Here is a 24753-nt window from a genome sequence, read left to right as displayed (position 1 = left end):
AAAAAAAAAATAAAACTTTAAAAAAAGTAATATAGTGGAAAAATATTCAGTGCCATAACATAGTATGTGAGGGGGTAAAAAAAAGTAATTTTCAAAGGATCTACTATTTTATATCTGTATAAATAAGAGAAGACAAGAATGAAACAATATACTAGTCGCTTATTATGCTTATAAAGTCTCTGGACTTTCCAAAGGTTTTGCTTCGTGCACCAGATTTTTTTTTTCTTTTGGCCTTGGAATAAAAATTCTTAACCGAGACTACAAGTCCCAGGAGACATGACGCCCCAGGCTCCCAAAGACTAAACTTCCTATGCCGTAATGCTCTCTAGGATTTGTAGTTTTGTTGTAGAGTAAAGGCGGGAGATAAACTGCCGGCCTAAGACAGAGGAGGGAAGTGTTGCAGTCCTGGCCAATAGACAGTGCGAATAGGATCTGAGTAGCAAGTACCCAACCAATGGACGCTTCAGTAATCCTGAGTGACGTGAGTTGCAGCCTATAAGAAGATGGTAGGGAGGAGCGACGCCCGGCGGCCGTAGTGCGAACCATGGGAGGTGGCTGGTGGTGGGCTCGAGCCGCCCGCCTGGCTCGACTCCGCTTCGCGGGGGCGCTGCTGCCGCCATCGCGGCCCCGGAGCGGGGGTTCCCGGGGGTCTTTTGCCCCCGGACACGGCCTCCGCCCCGGGGCCGTGCCGCCCCCAGTGTCCGAGCTGGACCGCGCGGACGCCTGGCTCCTCCGGAAGGCGCATGAGACAGGTTTGGGGCAGGGGCTGGGGTCGTTCCGCCTGCAAGTGAGTCCCCGTTTTTGAGTGAGGATCGGAGTGGGGCTTGAGTTGAAAACACGATCGGGGGTCAGGAAGGAGATGGGCGTCCGTGGCAGAGCAGGGACGCGCCGTGCTCATTCCGTAGCCTGTCCGGATTGGAAGGGTTTGTGGCTCCAGGTTAGCGGGATGCACCCAGCATTGCAGAATCCCGGGGACCCGGTCAGAGGAGGTTGACAGAAATTAGGCCCTTCTGAATGAGGAAGAGCCATGCAGGGACCTAAGGCAAGGGGAGCTGCCTGCAAGTGGGGGGTCCAGGATAGAGGGGCTAACTCAGAGAGTTGGGGAGACCACTCTGCATAGGCGGGAGTGTTGATCCCACCGAAGAAGGGGGAAAATTCTGATTGGAGGAGAGCACAACCAATCGGAGAAATTCTGGCCGTTGATTGGGCGATGGAGCGATCGGTGCTGCAGGGGCGGGGCTTGGTGGTCGCACTCTGGTTGGGGAGAGTTTAGAGGGGTCTTAGTTGGGCTCTGTGAGGAGAAGCATGGCGTTAGGATTGGTGGAAGATCTATCAACAGTCTGCGGTATGCAGATGACACAACCCTGCTCGCTGAAACTGAGGACCTCATGCACTTACTGCAGAGGGTCTAGGACTGCAGCCTTCAGTATGGACTGAGGCTCAGTATCAAGAAGACAAAGATTCTCACCACTGGACCAATCGGTAGCATCAGGATGGATGGCGAAGAGATTGAGGTTGTTCACAGCTTCAGTTTGCTCGGCTCTACGGTCAACACTCTTGGCACCAGCTGCCAGGAAATAAAAAACGTATTGCGATGGGAAAGTCTGCTGTTAGGGACCTCTCTGAAGTACTCAAGAGCAATGGTGTCTCTCTGGAGACTAAGGTGCGCCTGATACAGGCCATGGTTTTTGCAATCACTTGTTATGCATCAGAATTGGACAGTGACTAGGGAAGATAGAAGGAGAATTGACGCCTTTGAGCTGTGGTGCTGGAGAAGAGTATTGAATGTACCCTGGACTGCCAAGAAAACAAACAGATTCATCCTAGAGAGGGTTAAACCATGCTACTCCTTGGAGGCAAGGATTCTGGGGCTTCGTCTGACATACTTTGGACATGTTGTAAGGAGAGACAGGTCCTTGGAGAGGGACATTATGCTTGGTAGGGTAGAGGGACAGCGCAGGAGGGGAAGACCCTCTATGAGGTGGATTGATTCAGTGACTGGGGTAATCGGGATGGGTGTGTCAGAGGCAATGCGATTGGCACAGGATAGAGCAGGGTTTAGGGCTGTTGTACATAGGGTCGCTATGAGTCGCAAACGACTCGACGGCACATAACAACAACATAGTTGGGGGTGGAAGTTTTGTTGGTCGAGTTGCTTGCCAGCAACACCCTACCAGGGACTTGTAGATAGGGTTGAGAGGGGGTAGAAAGTGGCTTTTGAAGTAAGGTGGAGAGAGGTTAGGGGGACAGTTAGTTCCAGAGGTTGAGAATAGAATCAGAGGGGAGGGATGTGAAGTGGTCATAAATATGCACCCTGGGAAAGAGGCTGACCAAGCGGATACCTTTGAGTCTGCAGTTTTCTTCTAGACTGTCTCCTAGAGTCATGTTAGTGTCTTAGAGTCTGGGTTAAAAGGATCAGAGGTTTTGGGGAAAGGACTTGTGTGGTGGGGAGGGCCAGGTGAAAGGGCAGGTGATGGGGAGCCCCCTCATTTCCTGAGTTTCTGAGTTTGAGGGGCTCCCAGACTGAGTCCCGTGCCCCTCATCCCCCAGCTTTCCTTTCCTGGTTCCGGAATGGCCTCCTGGCCTCGGGCATTGGGGTCATCTCCTTCATGCAGAGTGACATGGGTCGGGAAGCAGCCTATGGTGAGTGTAGCCCCCTCTGCTCCCCCCAGTAAGGAGCGTGACACCCCTCCAATACATGGCTCATGGAGTCTCTTTCCTGCTGCATCCCACCCCTCTACAGTCCCTCCTCCCCAAGATGCCCACCCTATACTTAAGTGCACATCTGAGACCCTGGGACAGTCCAGGGCGGGGCTGTGCCGCTAAGCCTCTGAGCACCCCAAACCAACTGCACCCATAACCCATTTTGGCTCTCTCCAAATCCCCTCAACCTGAACTCTTACCTCTAGAGTAAGATGTGCATTTGCCCCCAGCCCTCAGTCTTCCCATCTGTGGAAGGAGGCTGGGCTCTGTGGCCTAGTGCTGTGGTTCTTAGCTGGGCGGCTTTGACAGGTGCTAGATACCCTGCTCACCTCTCCTGCCTCCCACTGACCTTGACCTAGCCTCCTCCCCTCCCTTGAGCACCCCTGACCAGCCCTCTGCACCCCTGACCCCCTCTCCCTGCAGGCTTCTTCCTGCTGGGCGGCCTGTGCGTGGTTTGGGGCGGTGCCTCCTATGCTGTGGGCCTGGCCTCGCTGCGGGGGCCCATGCAGCTCTCGCTGGGGGGCGCGGCTGCGGGGGTCGGCGCCGTGCTGGCGGCCAGCCTGCTCTGGGCCTGCGCGGTTGGACTCTACATGGGCCAGCTCGAGCTGGACGTGGAACTGGTGCCCGAGGACGACGGGACATCCACCGCCGAAGGCCCCGACGAGGCGGGACGGCCGCCACCAGAGTGACTGCGGGCAGCTGGGCCTGGGCCCGACAGATTGGGACATTAAAACCTGACCCTCTCGCCTCCAGATTCCGAGTGGTGGTGTGTGTCTGCGGGGAAGGGGGGCCCAGATGAGCAGAAAGGCGAGTTCACAGCCCCCAGGAACCAAGCCACAGGAAGAGACATGGATGTTTAATTCTCCCTGGCCACTGTCCCCCGACTTTGTCCCCCCAGGGTCCGGCCAAGCTTTGCTGTCAGTCTCCCTTGCGCTGCCCCCTAGTGCCCGCGGGCGCGGGGTAGGGCAGGCCCAGGGCGGGGTAGAAGGCTTCGGGGCGTGCGGGCCCCGGGCCCAGCCTCTGCAGGTGTGGGTACATGAGGCCCAGCTCCGCGGGTCCATAGCGGATGGCGCCGGGCGTGCACAGACCCCGCACACTGGGGGGCAGGAAGCCCGCGTGGAACACCGCTGCGGGGGGCTCCCCGGGAAGCGCCAGACCCCAGGGCCGCACCACGTCCGGCTTCAGGGCACCTGCCCGGATGACAGAGGTGAACTCGGCCTGCAACCGGGCCGGGTGGCTGGACGGTGCTTCGTCCCCACTGTCCTCTGGGTCGTTAGTCTCCCCTCGGCTGGGTTCGACTTTTATGCGTGTGCCCCGGGTCAGGGGGGGCTCCTCCTGGTCCTGGGGCGCCTTGGACTTCCCATCTGCTGGCGGATCTGGGTCTGGAAGAAGAGAGTTCTAGAGAACACGCTGTGTGCGCGCGCGCGTGTGTGTGTGTGTGTGTGTGTGTGTGTGTGTGTGTTTTCTCAGCCCTCAGTCTTTCCATCTGGAGAATGGGGTCAGTGGGGTTACATTCTTGGAGCCTTTCTTACACAGTGGTTAAGTTTGGCACACCTAACCAAAAGGTCAGAGGTTCAAGCTCACCTATGAGTTCAAGGCTGTAAAATTAGTTAAAACCTATGAGTTAAAATAAGTCATGGCCATAGTTAAGCAGTCCTCTTTGTACACATTCCCAGCCTTGAAACGCTCCAGGGCAGTTCTGCATCTTACAGGGTCCCTGTGGGTCTGAATCAATTAGACAGCATTGGGCCTGATTTGGAGACAGTTGAGATGAAGGGACACTGGCATCATTGGGTGGACAGTCCCCCCACCAAGAAAAATTCATTTGGCCCCACGTGCCCATTGGGGGCAGGCTTGACAAAGTCCAGCCTGTGCCGTGTGACTGAGCTGAATGTTCTAGATCTTTGCTGTTCATAATGGGATCCACAGGCCACATGGGGCTGCTGAGTCCTGGGAAGGCAGCAGATGTAACTGACCCAGTGCTGGCAAGTGCCTCCGAGCTCCCCCGGGCCGAGGTGGGAGGTGAACTTTACCTGTGGTCTCTGGCTCTGGGCTGGATGGGTTGTCACTGACCAGTCTGGCCGGAAGCTGGAAGGCATCCAGAGGCGTTTGGCCCCCCTCAGCTTGGCTGGGGACGAGACACAGTTAGGGTTGGAAGTAAGGGTCTCTGAGATCTCCAACCTCTGCGGTAGAGGGGACCCCTCTGGCCCATCTGTCCCCCCAACAGTGTAGCACTTCTCTCTTCCTCCTGGCACGACGTCCCCCCCCACCACCAGTGTCAACCTTCCTGGGGCATCAAGGCCCTGCGTGTCACTTCAGTCATCTCCACTGTCCATAAAGCCAGTTCTCTACCTCTAAAGCCTTCTCTGGCTCCCCAGTGCTTCTGAAACAGGTCCTGCATGAACTGGCCCTGCCTTTCCCCCTGTCTAGTTGCTCACATCTTCACATTCCAAACCCACACACAACCTTCAGCTCCTCAAATCGATCCAGCACTTGTTCTGAGCTGTTGCCTATATTGTCCTTCTCCAGAATTTGTTGGTTTCCTCCCCCTCCTCTTGTGGACCCTCAAGTCAGATCCAACTGGTACAGGAGGAGACTGTTCCTCCTTCTCCAGCAGAGCATCTGGTGGATTCGAACCACACGTCGGATCCAGCTGGTACAGGAGGAGACTGTTCCTCCTTCTCCAGCAGAGCATCTGGTGGATTCGAACCACACACCTTCAGGATTGCAGCACAGCTTCTTGCCACTAGGCCACCAGAGCTCCCTTTCTCCAGAGTCAATTCTGTTCTGCCTCTCTTCCCTGGAGAGAGCCTGCCGTGGCTCCCCAGGGCCCCCCCCCCCCAATGAAGTTCACTAGGAATTCACCCCATCTCCCTAGCAAAGACTCCTCTCCGATCTCCCAGGCCTTTGTTTTCACCTGCCCATTTCCAGACTCTCACAAAGAGAGCCCACCCAGAGGAGTGAGTTCCAGGGGTCTGGATTTGACGCCCTCCCCTGAGCACTGCAGGGAAGTCCCACACACCCTGAGAGGTAGGCATGGCCCTCATCTGAGCACTGGGGAAGCTCACACACCTGGGGGAGTGGGCATGGCTCTTACCTGAACACTTGGGGAACCTGTGCACCTGGGGAGTGGGTGTGGCCTCACCTGACACCTGGAGGAGTGGGCATGGGCTCCACCTGAGCTCTTGAAGGAGCCTGCACACCTGGGAGAGTGGGCGTGGTCTCACCTGAACACTTGGGGGAACCTGCACACCTGGGAGAGTGGGCGTGGTTTCACCTGCACACCTGGGGATTGGGCGTGGCCCTCACCTGAGCACGTGGCTGACCCAGAGCACATGGCGCTCCCCGGCGTTCTTGCCGCTCACAGCCACCGTGGCCACAGACTGCAGCCACACGAAGCCCCCAGTGCGCTGCAGCCAGCGGTAATATCCGGTCATCACCTGCCCCTTGTCCAGCACTGAGTCCAGCCCAGGGACCGGGAGATAGGTGGGCATGGGGGGGCAACAAGTGGACAGGAAGACCGGGAGAAGGAAGAGGAAAGAAAACAGAGGGTGATGAGGGAGCAGGAAACAGGCGCAGTGGGACAGAAGAGAACAGCAAAGGAGGGTCAGAGAGACCGACAGAGGTCGGGTGCTTTCTGGGCTGCGGACGTCTGTCAAGTGGGGCAGAGACCCCAGCCCCCCTCCCACCTGCCCGCTTCCTGAGCCCTTGCTACTCCGAGGCTGCTGTGTTGAGTGAGTCTCTGGGGCTGGACGTCCAGCAGGAAGGACTGTAGTCAGCCCAGAGAGGGACTTCCAGGGACCAGGACAATGGGGGTGGTCGGGTCTGAAGTGGGGGAGCCTGAGGAGGGAGTGTTCTCACGGTCCAGGTGGCTCTGGCGGATGCTGGCCGCGTCCTGGCCGTGGATGAACTGGTAGCAGCTGCGACCCACCAGCTCCGAGGGTCCCAGGTCCATGTGGTCGCTGACTCTGAGGAGAGAGAGGGGTCGAGACCATGGGGATGGGGGGAGAAGCAGCAGAGTAGCTTCGGAGTCACCCCCTGGGCTCGCCCTGGGAGTGGGGTGCCCTGAGCCTCCGTTTTCCCACTCTGTAAAATGGGCGTAAGAAGAGGGCCCTTTCTCGGGTGGCTCTGGGGTGCATTTCACTGTATCGTGTTTGCAGTATGAGTGAATGGAGTGGGGTCAGCGAGGGGTGGGTGGGACTTCGCAGAGTGGACTCAGGAGAGAGGTTTAGGCTCTGCCCCTGCCGGTTTGCACCTCTTCTTCCACCTCCCACGGCCCCCCAGTGCCCTGCGCGACCCCTTCCCACCGCAACCCCAGTACCTGCTCTCACAGGCGAGGATGGTGAGACCCAGGCTGAGGCGGAAGACGATCATGTGACCGTGGAGTGGCAGCTCCGCCAGTGGGGCCGGGGGCAGCGTGTGGCCGAGCGCCACCAGGCCCAGGGCGCGGGCCCGAAGGCGCCCGGTCACGTGGATAACCTGCAGGTGGCAAGCATGGAGACAGCAGGGGCTGCGACCTTACCTAGGCCACCAGGCACTTCCCAGACTTAGTTCCTGAAGGGAACCCTCCGGAATGGGGGCATAGCCGTAAGAGGGGGCTTCCCCAAAGCTGAAAACTCTTAGAAGTTACAACTACCAGCCTGGGGGCACAGCTGGCATGGCCATAGGTGTTGGCCCCAGCCGCCAGGGCAGATGGGAGGCTGGGAACCAACAAGGAGCACCTACCTTGTACCCTGAGGCTTTAACGTGCAGACCCCGCTTGGTGAGGGTGGATTTCATGCGGATGAAGAAGGAGCGCTCCTGGACACGGGGGGCTGCAGACACCAGGGCAGGGCTGGCCTCTAGGGGGAGAGGGAAAGAGGACTGGGGGGGGTCCTCAAGGGGAGATACTGGCCAACCAGACCTGGGCGACCCACAGGTCGTAGCCACTCCCCCTCAGACACCTGTTTCCGCAAGCTGGCTGACACCACCCACTAACCCCCATTCTAGTCTGAAATCAGAGGGCAGAAGTCTTTCCAAAGCTCCTCTCAGTCCCTGCTCGCCTTAGAACCTGCTGTGGCTCCCTAGGGCCCTTGTGGAAGAAAGCCCAGCTCTTCACTGTCAGTGGGTGCTGCTGAGTCTGTCTCGTGTTGGGTCCAGTTCCCAGACCTGGCTTTGTAAGGCGGTGGTGAGGAGTTAATGCAATCACGTAACTAGTGGCATGTTGTTGAGTAGAATCACGTTGGAACCCACCCTCCAGTGGGTTCTCAAAGGCTGCTAATTGCATGGGAGCAGGGTGCCCATCTTTCTCCCAAAGAGCAGCTAGTGGATTTGAACCATGTACATTTGAGTTGGCAGCGCAATTCTTTACCACTGAGCCATCAGGAGCTCCCTAACTAGAGGCATAAGACAACGCAAATGCAAAAAACCCCTCATTGTTAATTCCCCAAACTATGAGCCACTTCCATTCCTCAGCCAGAAGGGTCTTCCTAAAGATCAAATCGTGGGGAGCCAGGCAGTCATAGGGAGCTTAGACAGTTTTAGATAGCAAAGCCACACCATTTTTGTTTTGACTGATTTGTTTTATAAAAACTTTGCACAAACTTTTGCAGAAACAAGGCACAGCCTAAGTCCCCCTGACCTGACCTCAGGTCTTATTCTTTGAAGGCCAATGGGATTACCGATCTCAGAGGTCTCCGCAAGCGAGGAGGAAGAAGATGAGGAAGAGGTGGAGGGCGGGGTCGGGGGTCCGGGCATGGGGACCTGCAGCCCCAGCTGCTCCAGCACCTCGGAGTGGTCCCCTGGGTGAATGTAGTCAAAGACGCTGCTGCCCGTCAGCTCCACCTGCCGGTGATGGAGAAAAGTGCAAGGGTGAGGTGCACATGCAATCTCTCACCTGCCCGCCTGCTATCCTCAGCCTCACTCTCCTGTACGCAGGCGCACTTCTGCTGTAAACATTTTTTTTTTAAATTAGAAAACAATATAACTTTTGCTTTCAGTCATGATGTCCGTCTAGAGACTAAGGTGCGCCGGATCCAGGCCATAGTCTTTTTAATTACTTGCTATGCATCGGAGAGCTTGACAATGACTAAGGATGGCAGAAGAATCGATGCCTTTGAGTTGTGGTGCTGGAGAAGAAACAAGCCAAGAAAACAAATAAGTCTGTCTTGGAGAAGCTGAAACCAAGTTTCTCCTTGGAGGCTAGAATTTCGAAGTTCTGTCTCACATACTTTGGGCACGTGGCCAGGAGAGACTGGTCCTTGGAGAAGGACATCATGCTCGGAAGGGTGGAGGGACAGTTCAGCAGAGGAAGACCCCAGATGAGACGGATTGACACAGTAACTGCGGTAATGACAGTAGGTGTGTCAGAGTCAGTGAGACTGGCTCAGGATAGGGCAGGTTTCTCTGCTGTTGTACGTAGTGTCGTCATGAGTTCGTAGGTGACTTGATGGCACATAACAACATTATTTTTTAAAGGAACGACCCAAACTTTAGCGTTTTCTGTACCTCCCCACTTTATACTCGGTAATTAGTAAGGAGTTTTATTCCCACTTTGTTTCCTTTTAAAATAAAAAGATGGAAAGGGAGTTGGAAGGTTGGATGGGAGATTACTTGCCAATTAACCATCCCACCCAGCTAACCGCAGGCATCCTGGCTGACATGGAGCTAAGGATCTATGCTATGAAATGGTTGCCATGCTCAAACCCCTTTAATCTGACAAATTTTTTTAAGCAAAGCGCTTCTTTTTTTAAAAAAAATATTTTATTATTTTGTGTGTGTGTACCGTCAAATCGGATCTGACTGGTACAGAAGGAGATTGTCCCTCCTTCTCCAGCAGAGCATCTAGTGGATTCGAACCATGTACCTCTGGGATTGCAGTGCTGCTTCTTGCCACTAGGCCACCAGAGCTCCCTTAATATGACAGATTTTTAAATTTAGTTCCAAACGCCTCTCCACTCCTGTCCCCTACCTGCATGCTCCGCTATTCTCCCTACTTTGTCTTCCTCAGATTCCTGGATGCCCTTTGACTTTCAGTCTTTTCCTCTCCACACAAATAGACCTCCACACGTTACTCATCTGACGTGCTCCCCTCCTCTCCACCTCCCATGGCTCCCACTGTCCCTCAGTTCAGGATCACCTGCCTGCCTTGGTGTTGGGGGTGCCCCGTGCGCCATCTCATCCCTCTGAACTCCTCCCCTGGAGCAGCGTTGGTCCAGCCTCCAAACCTTCTCTCTTTCAGCCCTTCCTCCCTCTTGTCAAGTTCCTTCTCCTTCCAAGAAGCCCTAATTAGTTACTGAAAAGATGTTTATTGAGGCCAAATGTCCATTTTCCTGAGGCTCCCAAAATCTGTTCGCCAAAATCTTTGTTAAAAAAATAACTCAAGGTTAGACTGAGAAACACTGGATAAATTATGTTTACGGCATTGAAGTCTATGGGGGAGAGAATAGTTTAAAAGGATTATATTTTAGGGTATTTATTGTAAGAGTATAGAATGAGGGTTGCAGAGTGGATTATATTTGGGGTGAGGGTGGGGTTGGGGGGTGTGCGGGGGGGATTGTGTACCAATGAAGGAGTTTTGCTTTTCAAGGAGAGGAGCAAATGGGGGTGTGTGTGTGGAGGTGGGGTGGGCGGGGAGAAGGGTGCAACAATGAATGAATGGAATTCCAAAATCTCTGTAGATGCTCATCGAAATGAAAAATAAATAAATAAATTAATAAAAAAAAGAAACCTCAAAAACTTCTTTTAAAAAAAGGCGAGTTCTGGTGGCCTAGTGGTAAGAAGCTGCACTACAATCCCAGAAGTATGAGGTTCGAATCCACCAGATGCTCTGCTGGAGAAGGAGGGACAATCTCCTATACCAGTCAGATCTGATTTGGCAGTACACACACACAAAACAATAAAATTTTGGAAAAAAGATAACTCAAAAGTTCTAAAAGTGCATTGTTAGATGCCATGGAGTTGACTTCAATTTACAGCGACCCTGTCCTGTCCCGCCCCCACCATCTCTGTCATGCCTGGGTCCATTATGAATCACTGTGGCAGTCTGTCTTGTTGAAGGATTTCCCTTCTCTCGCTGCCCCTCCACTTTTCCTGGAACGATGTCTTTTTTCCCCAAGAATTGACTCCCTCTGGCAATCTTCCCAAAGTATGTGAGATGGACCCTTCACTGTCTTTGCCGCAGAAGGAGCACCGTGGTTGTGTTTCCTCCAGGACAGACTTGTCTATTCACTTGGCAGTCCATGGGACAGTCAGTACTCTTCTCCAACACCACAATTCAAAGGCATCAACTCTTCTGTAATCATTCCTACTCACTGTCCAACTTTCAGATGCACAGGAAGTAATCCACCAGATGCTCTGCTGGGGAAGGAGGGACAATCTCCTATACCAGTCAGATCTGATTTGGCAGTACACACACACACACACAAAATAATAAAATTTTGGAAAAAAGATAAGTCAAAAGTTCTAAAAGTGCATTGTTATATGCCATGGAGTTGACTCTGATTTACAGCGACCCTGTCCTGTCAGATGCACAGGAAGTAACTGACAGACCATGCTTGGATGAGGCACCCTTTGATCAGACATCCTTTATAGCAGTTTGGAGAGGTCACTGACAGCAGATTTTCCCAATGCTATGCATTTTTTTTATTTCATAAAAGTGCATAACTAAAGAGGGGTGAAGTGCATAGCAGTTCCTATTGGATTAGCAGAGCCCACAATATCACACTGGTAGCTCGCTCAGTGGTAGAACTCTTGCCTTCCATGCAGGAGATATGGGTTCAATTTCTGTCCAACGCACCTCCCATAAGGCCACCAACATCTACTTGCCAGTGGAGGCCTGTGTGTTACTGTGTTGCTGGATAGGATTTTAGTGGGTCTTCCACAGTAAGATGAGGAAGAAAGGCCTGGTGGTCTGTGGTCACAAATCAACCAATGACAACACTATGGACCATAACTGTTTGTTCGGGTGTACACGAAGACCAACAAGCTGGCCCAAGTTTGCAGGATTCTGGGAGTAAGGGCTCTTGGCTGCTCCCTGCCCCCTTCTAATTCTCCAGCTGCCTCTCAGCTCATGACCATCAAATTGGAACCCTTTAGTGGGTTTTCAAGTATCAGCATGTCTAAGTTATGGAGCTAAACCACCACGGGACTCCCAAATCTGGCCAAACCCAAACCATTTCCACTGGAATTGCTCTAGACCTTTGGAATGGTTCCAGAGAAATAAGTTCTATAAACAGATTTTTGGTGATGCATTTGGCCAACTGGTCACAGGACCATGGCATTTACTGCAAACTTGTTTTTCTTCTAACGGGTCAGCTTCTCTCCAGCCTTCACTACCCAAGAAGAGAAACGTTGAATGCTATGTGGAATCCCAGGGAACCCCCGTTCAGTTGTGGTTTCCCCCCCTCCCCTTTTCTGTGTTTATTGAAACTTGTTTGGTTATATACAGATCTAGTGCAAAACATCTACGCCGTTTAGGTTTTAAGCCTGGATGGTGAAGCTAAGAGAGAGAAAGGGCAGGCGTCAACGAAGTGAGGGACCCTTACCTGTGAGAGACCCAGATAGATGGAGACCGTCTCAGAGATGTAAAGGAATTTCCCCTCCTGATTCAGGGCAAAGACGAACCCGTCCAGGGACTAGAGAGGAGAGAGACAGAGAGGGGACAGGGAAAGGCCTGGTGTCCATCTGTCGGGCTGACAGGTGGTAAGAGGTTCTGAAATCTGGATCTCCACCCGAGATGGACTGTGCTGGTGGGGAGGGGGCTTCCCCAGGCGCGGAGAGGGAAAGGGAGGAAGAAGAGGGTGCAGGTCCCACGTGCGGCCACAAGGTGGCAGCAAGGAGCAGCAGGCAGGGAAGGCAGCTCACCTGCAAAATGTGTCCTCCCAGGTGCTGCTCGAACACATCCGAGGCCAGCGCCGCGGAGGCCCTGCGGGCTGGGGCTGGGGAGGGACAGACGGGGGGCGTGAGATGGGGTCTGCAGCCCCCCAGGAAGCGAGCCCACACATACACCCCCCCCCCCAGCCTTGCTATATGGGCATCTGGGGTCCTGTGGGAGGGGACCTGGATGCTGAGACAGGGACAGCTATGGGATAGGAAGACCAGGAGAGCCAGAAAGTCATTCATTCATTCATTCATTCATTTATTCATTCCCATTCAGCGAATAATGCCAAACTCCTTCTTGAATGGTTGATGGGTGATGTTGATTTAACATAAAAGGATAATGGGGTGAGGCTTGAAGGCGGGGGGCGGGGAAGGGGACATGTGAGTTCAATCCTAAAGGGGGTGTGGGAGGCAGAGGGGGAAGCGACAGCAGGGAGACTGGAAAACTAGAGACACAGATTTGAAGGCAGAGCCTCGCTACTGCACAGACTCCGAGTCATGGCGCCCCCGTGTGTTACAGAGTAGAACTGCTCCACAGGGTTGTCATGCCTGTGACGTTTAGGGACCCAAACTGCCCGCCAGGCCTTTCCTCCGCAGCACTGATTGAGTTTTTGTGTTTTGATTTTGAATTTTGTGTGTGTGTGTGTGTGTGTGGTTTGTTTGTTTTTAATTGAGGGTTGCTGTTTTAAAAAATTATTTTTATTATTTGTGTATGTGTGTGTACCGTCAAATCAGATTTGACTGGTACAGGAGGAGATGGTTCCTCCTTCTCCAGCAAAGCATCTGGTGGATTTGAACCGCACACTAATTGAGGGTGTTTTGAAGCACTAACTTTTATATCAGTGATTCAGAACAAACTAATGCCATCACACAGGGACTTTGGAGACAGATAAAGACAGAAATCAAGAGAGAGATAAGAAAAGAGATATTCAGAGAAAGGCATGAAGCAATGACATAGGAGCTGAGCTGAGACACACAGACACACGCCCCCTGACCCATCCCACCACCGTGGACCCCAGACCTCATGCTGGGGACACTACCTGCTTCACCCTCAACAGTCTCGCCTGGTCTTAGATGCCTTTCCTGACCCTACAAAGAACTACACCAGCCACAAGATCCAGGTGATACTCAAAGGTGGGGAGGGGGATAGGGTGGCCTGAAGGGTCCCCAAATGTCAGCTTCCTGCAAGGCTAAGGGCTTAGGTCTGGCTTGAAGCTCCCAGGCTGCCCCTCCTTGGCTGCATACCCTCTGCTACTCTGAGCCTCAGTTTTCCCATCTTTCAAATGGGTAGCCTAAGAATGACCGGCCCTCGGGAGCCCACAGAGAGCTTCATCAGTGGAAAGGTGCCAAGACCCGAGTAGGGACCAGAGTTCATCTGATCGTTCAGTACTTCCAGCTCCCTTTTGCCCGCCCCCACCCATGTGAAGCCACACCTCTTTATCCTAGGGCGGGGGTGCCTCTTCCGGAGCGCTAGGAACAATAACAGAGGAGGGGGTGACAGGGACCCCTCCCCCAGGATGCTTCTCCAACCAGCCGGGTGACAGGCGGGAACAATGCCGCTCGCTAATTGTCGCAATTTTCCCCTGTCATTTTTGCTAATTCCTTCATTTTCCCTCGCACGGGATCAGCCTGGGTCAGACGGAGCCGCACAATTAACAACATTAATGGGCGCTTCGCTTCGAGATGGGGGTGCGTGGGGGGAGGACTCAGGGACCTTCAGATCCCCAGACACAAGGCCTGCTATCCCCCCACCCCACTGAGGACTCCCGGGAGTCTGTCCCCATCACTGAACCTCCCCCAAGCCCCCCAGGCCCTGACTCCTGCCCCTGTAACTAGCCCCCCAATACACCCCTCCCAGATCTGTCCTCGAAAGGCTCTCCGCCTGCACTGCTGGAAACACACCTCGCACACAAAACTGTCCCGGACAGAATAAACAGGAGGTACTGTGAAGCAGAGACTGGATCAGGGTGGGAGGAACGCAGAGGGGAACCCAGAGATAAGCCTTGACGGAGACCGGGAGCAGCAAAGGACCCCCTCTCGTCCTTAAATCGCCTGAGTCCCTAGGAGCAGGCCTGAGGTTTGGTGAGGACCCCCCCTAGGGAGGACTCAGGAGCACTTCTGCCTCCATTTCCCTCATCTCTAGAATGGGTCGAGTGGTGGAGCCCAGGGGATTCCTGCAGGCCCAGTGCTCAGTGGGCACCCAGTCAGCCCCTCATTCCTGCCTGCAGTTTCTATTTAACCCACCACTTCCGAGCGGATGCCAACTCACAGATGCCCTGTAGGTCGGAAGTTCGAGGCCCCCAGCGGCCCTGAGGAAGAAAAATGATCCTCTTGCACGGATTGACAGCCTCAGAGACCTGAGAGAGGGTCATTCTCGTGGCCTCGTAGTAGTAAGAAGGTGTGCTGCAATCCCAAAGGCATACGGTTCAAATCCTCCACAGGAGAAGGATGGGCAGTCTTGGGTGATGCACTGATTCTACAAACTCACTAGAGCATTAGCTGTGGGCAGCCTCCAGGCCGACAGCCCACAGCAACGTGAGTCGAAAAGGAAGCAACCTCCTGTCAGCATGTTGGTTTTCGTGGTCTGGGGGTAAGATTTCCGAGGACTTTATATGAGACAACTCCTTCCTTCATCTTTCTTTCGAAGAGTGACAGATGGATTTGAACCACGGACGTTTTACTTGGTAACCAAATAGCAATCATATATGGCTAACGCTGACCACGGCTCCCCTGCCAGATCATTGCTCACAGCCCGCCTCTCACGCACACACTTCCATCCCGAGCAGGACCTGCCAGTCTCTGGCCTGAGTCACCTGAATCCTGCCACCTCTCACGCCAGGGTTCCCCCCAGCTGTCCCACCTCCTGAGAGAGGCCACCTCTCTCTGAGCTGGGATCCAGGAGGGGACCCTCCTGCCCACCAGGTGCCACACCCCACAGTCTCTCAAGAGGCAAGTGACTTGAGGGGGGCAAGACCCGAAATGAAGGAAATATAGAGTATCAGAAGGGTGCCAGTGGCTGGTGCAATGGTTAAAAGCTTGGCTGTTAACTGGAAGGCTGGCAGTTCAAAGCCACGCAGTGGCCCCTTGGGTTATTCGTTCCTGTAAAGATGACTGGAGGAGGGCGCTGTCACTCAGTTCCGGGGGACAGTGCACAACAGGCCCAGACGCTGCCCAGCCCTGTGCCAACCTCACAGTGGCTGCTGCATCTGAGCCCATCATTCCAGCCACCCCATAAATCCACCTTGGTGCGGGTCGTCATCCTTTTTTGGCTCACTTTCTACTTGGCCAAGGCAGCTCTGGTGGCTTGGCGGTAAGGAATTCTGCTGCCACTGCCAAGGTCTGCGGTTCGAATCCACCAGCTGTTCCATGGAAGAACAATGGATGCTCTCCTCCCACGCAATTTACCGCCTCCAAAGACCTGCTGAAGAGTCAGCTCCGGGTCGGTTCTTCCTCGACGGTAAACACAGCAACTGCTCCACCAAGGAGGGTCTGGCCCCGGCCAGAGTCCACGAGAGGAAGTCTCACGGGCCCCTCCCTCTCCCTTCTGCGCCCCTCACTGGCTGCCCTTCTCCCAGGACAGATTTGTTCCTTCTGGCAGTCCGTGGTCCAGTTGGTATTCTTTGCAGACATCACAGCTTAAAAGTACCAGTACTTTGACCCTGCTAATTAATTCTCCAGCAGCTGCATGCATGGGCAACGATCCCAGCTTAGATGACACTATGGGGCTGTCCCCACTTGGTCCTTTGGTGTTGCTGTGAATCGGGATTTAATAATTGATAACTTCCTTCAGGTGATGAGAAGAATTATGGGGGAAAAAATAAAGTGGGAAAGCATACTGATGGGTGCTGGGGGTAGGGGGGGAGACTGACATTCTAAACCCAGTGCTGCCCAGAAAGTTGACTTTCGGAGGGAAAGGACTTCCTGGTGGAGGATGGGGAGAACAGCATGTGCAAAGGGCCTGAGGCACAAGTACACTTCTCCAAAGAACAGTAGGTGCTGTTGTGTGTGTGGGAGGGTGAAGAAGTGAGCAGCGGGAGATGAGATGGGGGAGATGGGAGGTGGGAGCTAGAGTGTGGGGTGATGTGTCCCTTCTTGAGGGCAGAGACCCTGTTCTGCTTGTCTTGTGTCCTCAGCACCCAGGAGCACACCAAGTATAAAGAAGGAGTTCAGTGCGTTCTTTCTTGGTGGATGAACAGAGAATGCTGCTGAGAGGTCAAGGCTGGTTCTCCCCAGCCTCAGTGGCCCATTTTAGAGGTGGTAGACTGAGGCCCACGTGAAGAACACAGCATCAGGCCTGGGGGTGGGGAAGCTTCATTGCTCACTGGCCCATTTTAGAGGTGGTGCTCAGCTCCATGGTCAACACTCTTGGCACTGGCAGCCAGGAAATAAAAAAACATATTGCGATGGGAAAGTGTCTGCTGTTAGGGACCTCTCTGAAGTACTCAAGAGCAACTGTGTCTCTCTGGAGACTAAGGTGCGCCTGATACAGGCCATGGTCTTTGCAGTCACTTGTTATGCATCAGAGAGTTGGACAATGAATAGGGAGGATAGAAGGAGAATTGATGCCTTTGAGCTGTGGTGCTAGAGAAGAGTATTGAATGTACCATGGACTGCCAAGAAAACAAACAGATTCATCCTGGAGAGGGTTAAACCAGGCTACTCCTTGGAGGCAAGGATTCTGGGGCTTTGTCTGACATACTTTGGACATGTTGTAAGGAGAGACAGGTCCTTGGAGAGGGACATCATGCTTGGTAGGGTGGAGGGACAGCACAGGAGGGGAAGACCCTCTATGAGGTGGATTGATTCAGTGACTGGAATAATTGGGATGGGTGTCTGGGATAATTGCGATGGGTGTGTCAGAGGCAATGCAATTGGCACAGGATAGAGCAGGGTTTAGTGCTGTTGTACATAGGGTTGCTATGAGTCGCAAACGACTCGACGGCACATAACAACAACAACAACAACAACAACAACAACAACACTGAGGCCTACATGAAGAACACAGCATCAGGCCTGCGGGGGAAGCCTCATTGACAACTTGAGATATGCAGAGGTACATCCTTGCTTGCTGAAAGGGAGGAGGACTTGAAGTTCTGGAAGATGGATCACGCTTCAACATCAAAAAGACAAAACATCCTCACAGCCACAGCGTCATGATGGATGGAGAAGAGATTGAAAGCATCAAGGATCTCTCTCATTTTACCTGGATCCACAATGAATGTTTCTGGACGAAATCAAATGATGTATCGCATCAGATAAAAGTCCTTCCTAATGTGCTAAAGAGAAAGGATGTCCCTCTGAGGACTAAGGGACACCTGACTCAGGCTGTGATATTTTCAGCTACTTCAAGTAAAGAGGACTGGAGAAGAACCGATGCCTTTGAATTGTGTTGAAGGCTATTGCGTATACGATGGGCTGTCGGAAGAACAAAAAAATGTGGGAACAGAACAGCCAGAATCTTCCTTAGAAGCAAGGATGGTGTGACTTCATCTCAGGTCCTCCAGACATATTATCAGGAGGGCCCAGTCGGCCCCTGGTGGAAAACATTAACCTAACATTACCCTTGGAAAAGAATCAGGCCATTGGAAAGGACTGTCCTCAGCGGGCACAGAGGCTGTGGCAGTGTGTTCACGCACAGCAATGACAGAGAGGACGTGGCAAAGCCACACAGCGTGTCCTGCTGTTGTACTTGGGGTCACTGTCTTAACAGAGACTGCAGATCTTTCCACCCGAGAAGCTGCTAACCGGCTCAGTGAAACGTAACAGCAACAGACCGAGGCCTAGAGAGGAGCTGAGACAAAGCCCTACAGACCCACAAACACCAGGCAGGGAGGGCGAGAAGGACGGCGGAGGCCCATCCCTCCTGGGCTGTGTGACCTCGAGCAAATGGATTGTGTCACTTCTCTGGGCCTCAGTTTTCCTCTTCTATAAAATGGCTATATGGCAATGCATCCCTCTTTTTTTTAATTTTTATTTTATTATTTTTGTGTGAGTGCACCGTCAAATCAGATCTGACTGGTACAAGGGGAGATTGTCCCTCCTTTCCCGGCAGAGTATCTGGTGGATTCAAACCGTGCGCCTCTGGGATTGTAGTTGCAGCTCCTTGCCACTAGGCCACCAGAGCTCCCCTATGCATCCCTCTTAAAACTTGCGGGAGGCTTGAGGGAGTTAACGTTGGTGGTGTAGCCCATAGGGAATTGAGCTGCTGAGCCAAAGGCAGGGTTTCTTTGGCGGTTCGAATCCATCCACTGCTCCGCTGGAGAAAGATGGGCACTTTCCTTCCATTTGACAGACAGCCTCCTGAAGCCAGACTGGAGGGTCAGCTGCAAGCCTGTTTTGACTGGGCAGCCTTGAGTTTCCTAAATTGTAGAGACTTTGGCACTATGTTCATTTGCACATAGGAGCAAAAGGAGCCCCGAGAGCATAGTGGTTAAAGTGCTTAGCTGCCAGCCACAAGGTCATAGGATCAAACCCACCAGCCTCTCGATGAGAGAGAAGTGAAACAGTCAGCTGTATAAAGACCTGGAGCCTTGGAGGTCCCATGAGGCCATTCTCTTCTGTCCTATAGGACTGTGTCCAGTATCTAGGCAGCCTTCCAAACAGGCACTGACTCGTGTTTATTATTTAGGAATCCAATTTCATATGAATTTTTGGTGTTTTTTTGGTTTTTAAAGAATACAAGGATTCTGTTGCTGGCTGGCATATGTCTCTCTCTCTCTCTCCCAACCACACTTCTCTGGATTTTCCTTCCTCCGATGGGGACGGAGACCCAGTAACCAGGCCACCACGGGGTGACGTGAGCTCACAGCGCCAAGGTGGATGGTTTCACACATTCTCCAGCACACTGGAGATGCAGGGAAGCCCCTGTGGCCCTGTTCACAGGTTCACATTCTCTACAGATGGAGAAGGGAACCGAAGTGCGTGTACACAAGAGTCCAGTGCCCGCAGGGGCGCTGCCTTCGTACTGATCCTGACCCCTGGTGAACCCTCCAGCCAGTGTCTTCATGGGGGAAGATGGCCCATCTTTCTCCAGAGAACCAGCTGGTAGATTCAAACCACTGACCCTCCTGTTAGCATGCGACTCAGGGCACTCCACTCGGCCACCAAAGCACCTTCCCTGCTGTGGACAGAGGCCCTGACTTCCAGGATGACCACTCAGAGCAGCTGGGGAGGGAGGCAGGTCATAGAAACCGCTCAGTGGTGACCCCTTCAGGCGGCTCCCGGGGAGCGTGTCCTGCAAGATGCTTTCCTGATGCTCTGTGACCAGAGAGGCTGGGTTATATAGTGAGTAGGCCTCCCGTTAAGCGGGCTCTGATGGCCTGGTGGTGAGGATCTGCACAGCCAACCCGAAGGTAAGCGGTTCAAATCTACAAGTTGCTCCTCGGGAGAAGGATGGGCTACCTCTTTCCATGCCTCAATAATACCCCAAAACCAGCAGATAGATGGATACACACACGACACACACATATATACAAATATATACACATAGAGAGTACTCTGGTGGCCTAGCTAGCGGTAAGGAGCTGCACTGCTAATCCGAAGGCACGCAGTTCAAATCCACCAGCTAATCTCCTCCAATGTGATTTATTGCCTCTGAAAACCTGCCGGAGGGTCAGCTGTGGGTCATTTCTGCCGCGATGGTACACAACAGGCCTTCCTTTCAGAGTGGGGGAGACACCCCGTGACCTGATTTACCCTAAGCCAGCCCGCTCTGTGCCTCAGTTTCCTCATTCCAACTATCAAAACAGACACCTGACTTCTTGTTGGGGGACTCCTGTCGACCCCGCAGAGGCATCCAGCCAATTAATCTTCAGAGCAAACACCCGTGGAGTTTCTGAGATCTTAAGTCTTAACTGGAGGGCACGGCCTGTTCTTCTCCAGAGCAGCTGGTGGATTTGAACTGCAGGAGGCCCGTGGCCTCTTGGCAAGCGCTGTGACACACCACAGGCCCCCCGTGTCTCACGGAGCAGGCATGAGAGTTCACACAGCGCCCCTGGCTGGTCTGCCGCCCCTCGGTTTCTGCGTACAGGCAGAGAAGTCTAGTCTGAAATTCGTGGTCAGCCAGCCCTGTGCTGTGACTCTGGGGAGCCCCTGCCAGTTTCTGAGCCTCGAATTACCCATCCAGGCAGTGGGTGCCAGCAGGGCCTTTTCAGTCCCCCCCTTGGTGCTCCCCTTCCCCCCTCCCCCCAGCTGGGGGACAATAGACAAGATGTTTATCCCCCCCACCAGCTCACATGTTGTTCCGTAATGACAGTAATCAACGGTGCTAATGCCGCATTCTCCCAGCGCCAGTCAATTCCCCTAATTACCGCCTGGGAAGCCGGATTATTTAAATTTAAATGGTGATTTATTGCGAATTTAATCAATGCTATTTTCTCTCCCTCCCCCTCCCCTGGGGTTGGGGCAGGAGGGGACCCTGTTACCCCCACCTTGAGGATACCCTCTCTTTCAGGGAAGGGGGGGTCAAGGACCCCAGTCCCCTCTCATCTGTGGCCTCAGATGAACCCACTTCGTTCATTGTCTTTAACTGAGAACAATAAAGGCATGAGATAGAAATAATAACAGTAAGGCAATACTCCCTATGTATTTTTTTATGATAAAGTCTTGAATACTAAGAATAAAATATTCCACATCTACCTTCCACCTCTTTTACACATTCTATGAGATTCCTGAGGGATGCAAAAGAGAAATTATTGTCGTTGGCTGCTGACTGAAGGCTAGCCGTTGGAGTCCACTAGGTGCATCAGGAGAAAGCGCTTGTGATCCACTGGCCAGAAATCAGCCATTGAAACCCTGACGGGGTGGTTCTACCTGGACACGCCTGGGGCCCCTAAGAGCTGGAATCAAGCACCACGACGTATCACCTGACTTTTTCATAGCCTCTGTTATTACGCGTTCCTGTGGAAGCCCAGCACACAGACTAAACACACTAAAACACTCCCAACAAGGGAGCTCTGGTGGTCTAGTGGCAAGAAGCTGCACTGCAATCCCAGAGGTATGCGGTTTGAATCCACCAGATGCTCTCCTGGAGAAGGAGAGGCAATCTCCTCCTGTACCAGTCAGATCTGATTTGATTGCACACACACAAAATAATAAAATAAAATGAAAAACCCAACCTCCCAACAGTCCTGCACAGAGGTTAATTGTGGAAAACAAATACCAGCTGCCACTGAATCCACCCTGACTCGTGGGGCATCCATGTGTCAGAGCTGACCCGTGCTCCCCAGTTTTTCAGTGGATCCTTTTTTTTTTTTTAAGATCACCAGGCCTTACTTCTGAGGCATCTCTGGATTCTGGCGAGCAACCCGCTGATTCGTACCACCCATCAGTGAGGCAACTGACCTGGGTACGTCAGAAGACAGGGCTGGTGATGCGCTTCTGACTCTCTGCCACGGAGAACCCTTTGGGTAACAGTAGTCTCCGCGTGTTGATGTGTTTCGCCCCTGAGCGGAGCTCCGGCTGGTGCCGCACAGCCCCTGAGGACGGAGTTGAACAGTCTACAGGGTTTGCACGCTGTAATCTTTCGGGAAGCAGGTTTGCGCATTCTTCTCTTGGGGACCGAGGTTAGGTGGTGTGTTCAAACTATCCAGCTTTCCACGAGCAGCCTGTTAACGTCCCCAGGGCTGCTTCCGCTTGACGCATGGCGAAAACTTCACGGCCACTGCTGCTGAGGGGGCTTCGGTGGCCCATAATCCAAACTGCAAACCCGAAGGCTTCAAGGCTCCAGAGGTTCGAATCCACTAGCTGCGCCTCCCTGAAAGAGGGTTTCTCTCCTGTTTTCATCGACAGCGCCAGAACCCCGATGGTGGGTCACTGGGCGTCACAACCGACCGGATGGCGGTGAATTTGAGGTTTTGGTGCGCTGCCATCAAGGCCATGACTGTCATCTTTACGGATGGCTTCCCCTTTCTCTCACGAAGCAACTGGTGAGCGTGAGTCACCAACTTTCGGTTAGCTGCCAAATTCTTTAACAACTGCCCCACCATGTTTTGCACATTTAGACCCACTGCCCACGGGTGGATTCCAATGCCTGGCCACCACTCTCCACAGTCTCCAAGGCTACAGATCCGTGAGATTACATCATTGGTCTCTCGAGAAGTGGCGAGTGGATTTGAACTGCTGACTTCTGTGTTAGTAATCCAACACTTAACCATTATCCCACCGAGATACCTTACACACACACACACACACACACACACACACACACTCTTAGTACTTTCCTGAGTATGGCCATTATTCCTATTCTTTGACGAGGCACATCAAGGTAATTTAGCATACCTCAGGAAGTGTGGGAGTGGGGGGTGTGACCAAGTCCCCAGGTCCCCTCTCCTGCAGCCCCCCATCTTTCCTTCCATAACACACAGTCTTCCTCCTTCAAATCTGAGAAGAGCTGACTCCACGGTCCTTGCGTCCCCTGGGGGGACTTCAGGACACTGTGCGGGGAGGTCTCTAACTCACAAAGGTGGTAAGTCCAAGTTGAGTTCCCTGGTTCTGCCCTTGAGCTGGGAAGTTACCTATGTGATAAGAAATTATTCATCTACTCTGATTAAAAGAGCTGTGTTTACTAGCGGTCTGATTCCTGAAGCTGCCAGGCCCTTGGTTAGAGCAGAATTCACAAGTCTTACCAACTGTTCTTGCACCCATTTTAGAGATAAGTCAACTGAGGGCTGGAGAGTTGACAGATTAGGAGCACACAAAACAGACCCAGCCAACTGCAAGGCTCGCTCTTGGTCGCTGAACTGGGTGGAGGCCCGAAGGAAGCTCGGCCTTTGCGCAGCCAAGGTGGGCGCACGAGCCCGCCCCCTCCATCCCGCGCGCATGCGTACTCACTCAGGCCGGGCGGAGGCCCCGAGGCCCTTAGCCCCCAGGGCGGCGCTCCCAGAGCTGCGAAGCGGCGCAGGCGGAGGTAGGTGACGCTGAGGCGCACGATGGAAGCCTTGTCCAGCTGGCTCGAGATGGCGCCGGGCAGCGGGAGCAACTTGGCCAGCTCGAAGAACTCCAGGTTTTCCTTCCCGCGCCGCGAGCGCGCCGCGTTCCGGGATTTCTCCTTGCGCTGAGCCTGCAAGCTGGGCGGGCAGCATGGAGGAGGCGTCAATACAGCCTGGGAGCGCCCTGGGGGTCTGGGGACCAGCCAGTCTCCTGGGGCCTCTGGAAGGGAACGCCTGAGAGGCCAGGAGTGCATTCAGCACCCTCAGAGACAGGAGCTCGGGCGTAGATAGGGAGCGGTTGGGAGTTCCTTGGCAGGACATTAAGAAAGGTTAAAGGCTGCTCGGTGGTATTGGGTTCCCGGGGTAAGACGTTCTAGCCCCGGAACTGAGGCAGAAAGCAGGTGTGCGCTCCCCCACGGGCGAGGGCACAGAGAACTGGCTGGAGTTCTTAGGGGACAGGACAGAGGTCTGGGTGTGAACACTCTGGAAATCTGGGGCGAATGCGCCCAGGCTCTTTGGGGGCGGGGTCATTGCCCTGGGGACAGGGCTTCACTTACCAGGGTCCCTGCGGAGCCTTGACCACGAGCCCCGGCAGAAAGTCCCACGGGACGCCGCCCCCTCCTCCAGCGCCATACTTGACCTCGCCGCCGGAGGCACCGTTGGGATAGGGCGCCGCCATCTCGAGGGGGTGGTTCAGGGGCACCCTGCGGGTCTCGAAATCCGCCTCTCCTGCAGCGCAAAGGAGCCGAGCCGCTAAGCACCAATGGGGACCCCTCGAGAGCCCCTAACCTTCCGGGGAAACTGAGGTCCGTGCAGGGTTTAGGGTCCCAGTGAGTGTCTAGGGTTGGGTGGTGCCTCAATTTCTCCTCCCTGGAGGCGCAGGGACAGAGCCCGCAGCTGCCACTCTGCTGGGACCGGGCCGGCCCGCGGGCGAGGACGTGCCCCGCCGCCGCCTCCCCCGCGCCGCCCGCCAGCGCGCCCGCCTCACGCCCGCGCCGGGCCGGCTCCCGCATACCAATGGGCGCACGCGGCGCGCATACGGATCGGACCGGCCCGCCTGCGTGCCGAGCATGCCCAAGGCGTGCGGGGGCGGGCGGGCGCGGGTTCCAGGCGAGGCGCCCGGCACCCCCAAAGCCCCCTGTCCCGGACATCCGTTCCCTAAGCCCACTCCGGGCATCTAGGCCCCCAGATTATATGGGTACGCACAGTCTCCAGGCAGGGCGCAGGGGAGGGGGAGGGGACGAGGGCAGGGACCCCATCTCTG

General features: G+C 54.1%; 2 protein-coding genes across 2 annotated transcripts; one reads left to right on the top strand and one right to left on the bottom strand.

The window, feature by feature from the left end:
* Positions 1-544: 544 nt before the first annotated feature.
* On the top strand, positions 545-3392 carry TMEM160 (transmembrane protein 160). Its single transcript, XM_006898625.1, has 3 exons — positions 545-752; positions 2551-2643; positions 3127-3392. The coding sequence occupies exons 1-3, from the start codon at positions 545-547 to the stop codon at positions 3390-3392; spliced, it is 567 nt and encodes a 188-aa protein (XP_006898687.1).
* A 229-nt stretch (positions 3393-3621) lies between these two features.
* NPAS1 (neuronal PAS domain protein 1) lies at positions 3622-24168 on the bottom strand. Its single transcript, XM_006898624.1, has 11 exons — positions 24047-24168; positions 23392-23627; positions 12547-12620; positions 12228-12317; positions 8364-8526; positions 7429-7544; positions 7025-7182; positions 6565-6671; positions 6013-6160; positions 4737-4831; positions 3622-4085 (listed from the first exon to the last, which is right to left on the bottom strand). The coding sequence occupies exons 1-11, from the start codon at positions 24166-24168 to the stop codon at positions 3622-3624; spliced, it is 1773 nt and encodes a 590-aa protein (XP_006898686.1).
* Positions 24169-24753: the final 585 nt, after the last annotated feature.

The sequence above is a fragment of the Elephantulus edwardii genome, unplaced genomic scaffold (assembly GCF_000299155.1).
Source record: "Elephantulus edwardii isolate Elephantulus edwardi_28Jun2011 unplaced genomic scaffold, EleEdw1.0 scaffold00236, whole genome shotgun sequence".
Taxonomy (NCBI): domain Eukaryota; kingdom Metazoa; phylum Chordata; class Mammalia; order Macroscelidea; family Macroscelididae; genus Elephantulus; species Elephantulus edwardii.
The sequence above is the reverse complement of the archived record's forward strand: the minus strand, read 5'-3'. Positions and strand labels throughout refer to the sequence as shown.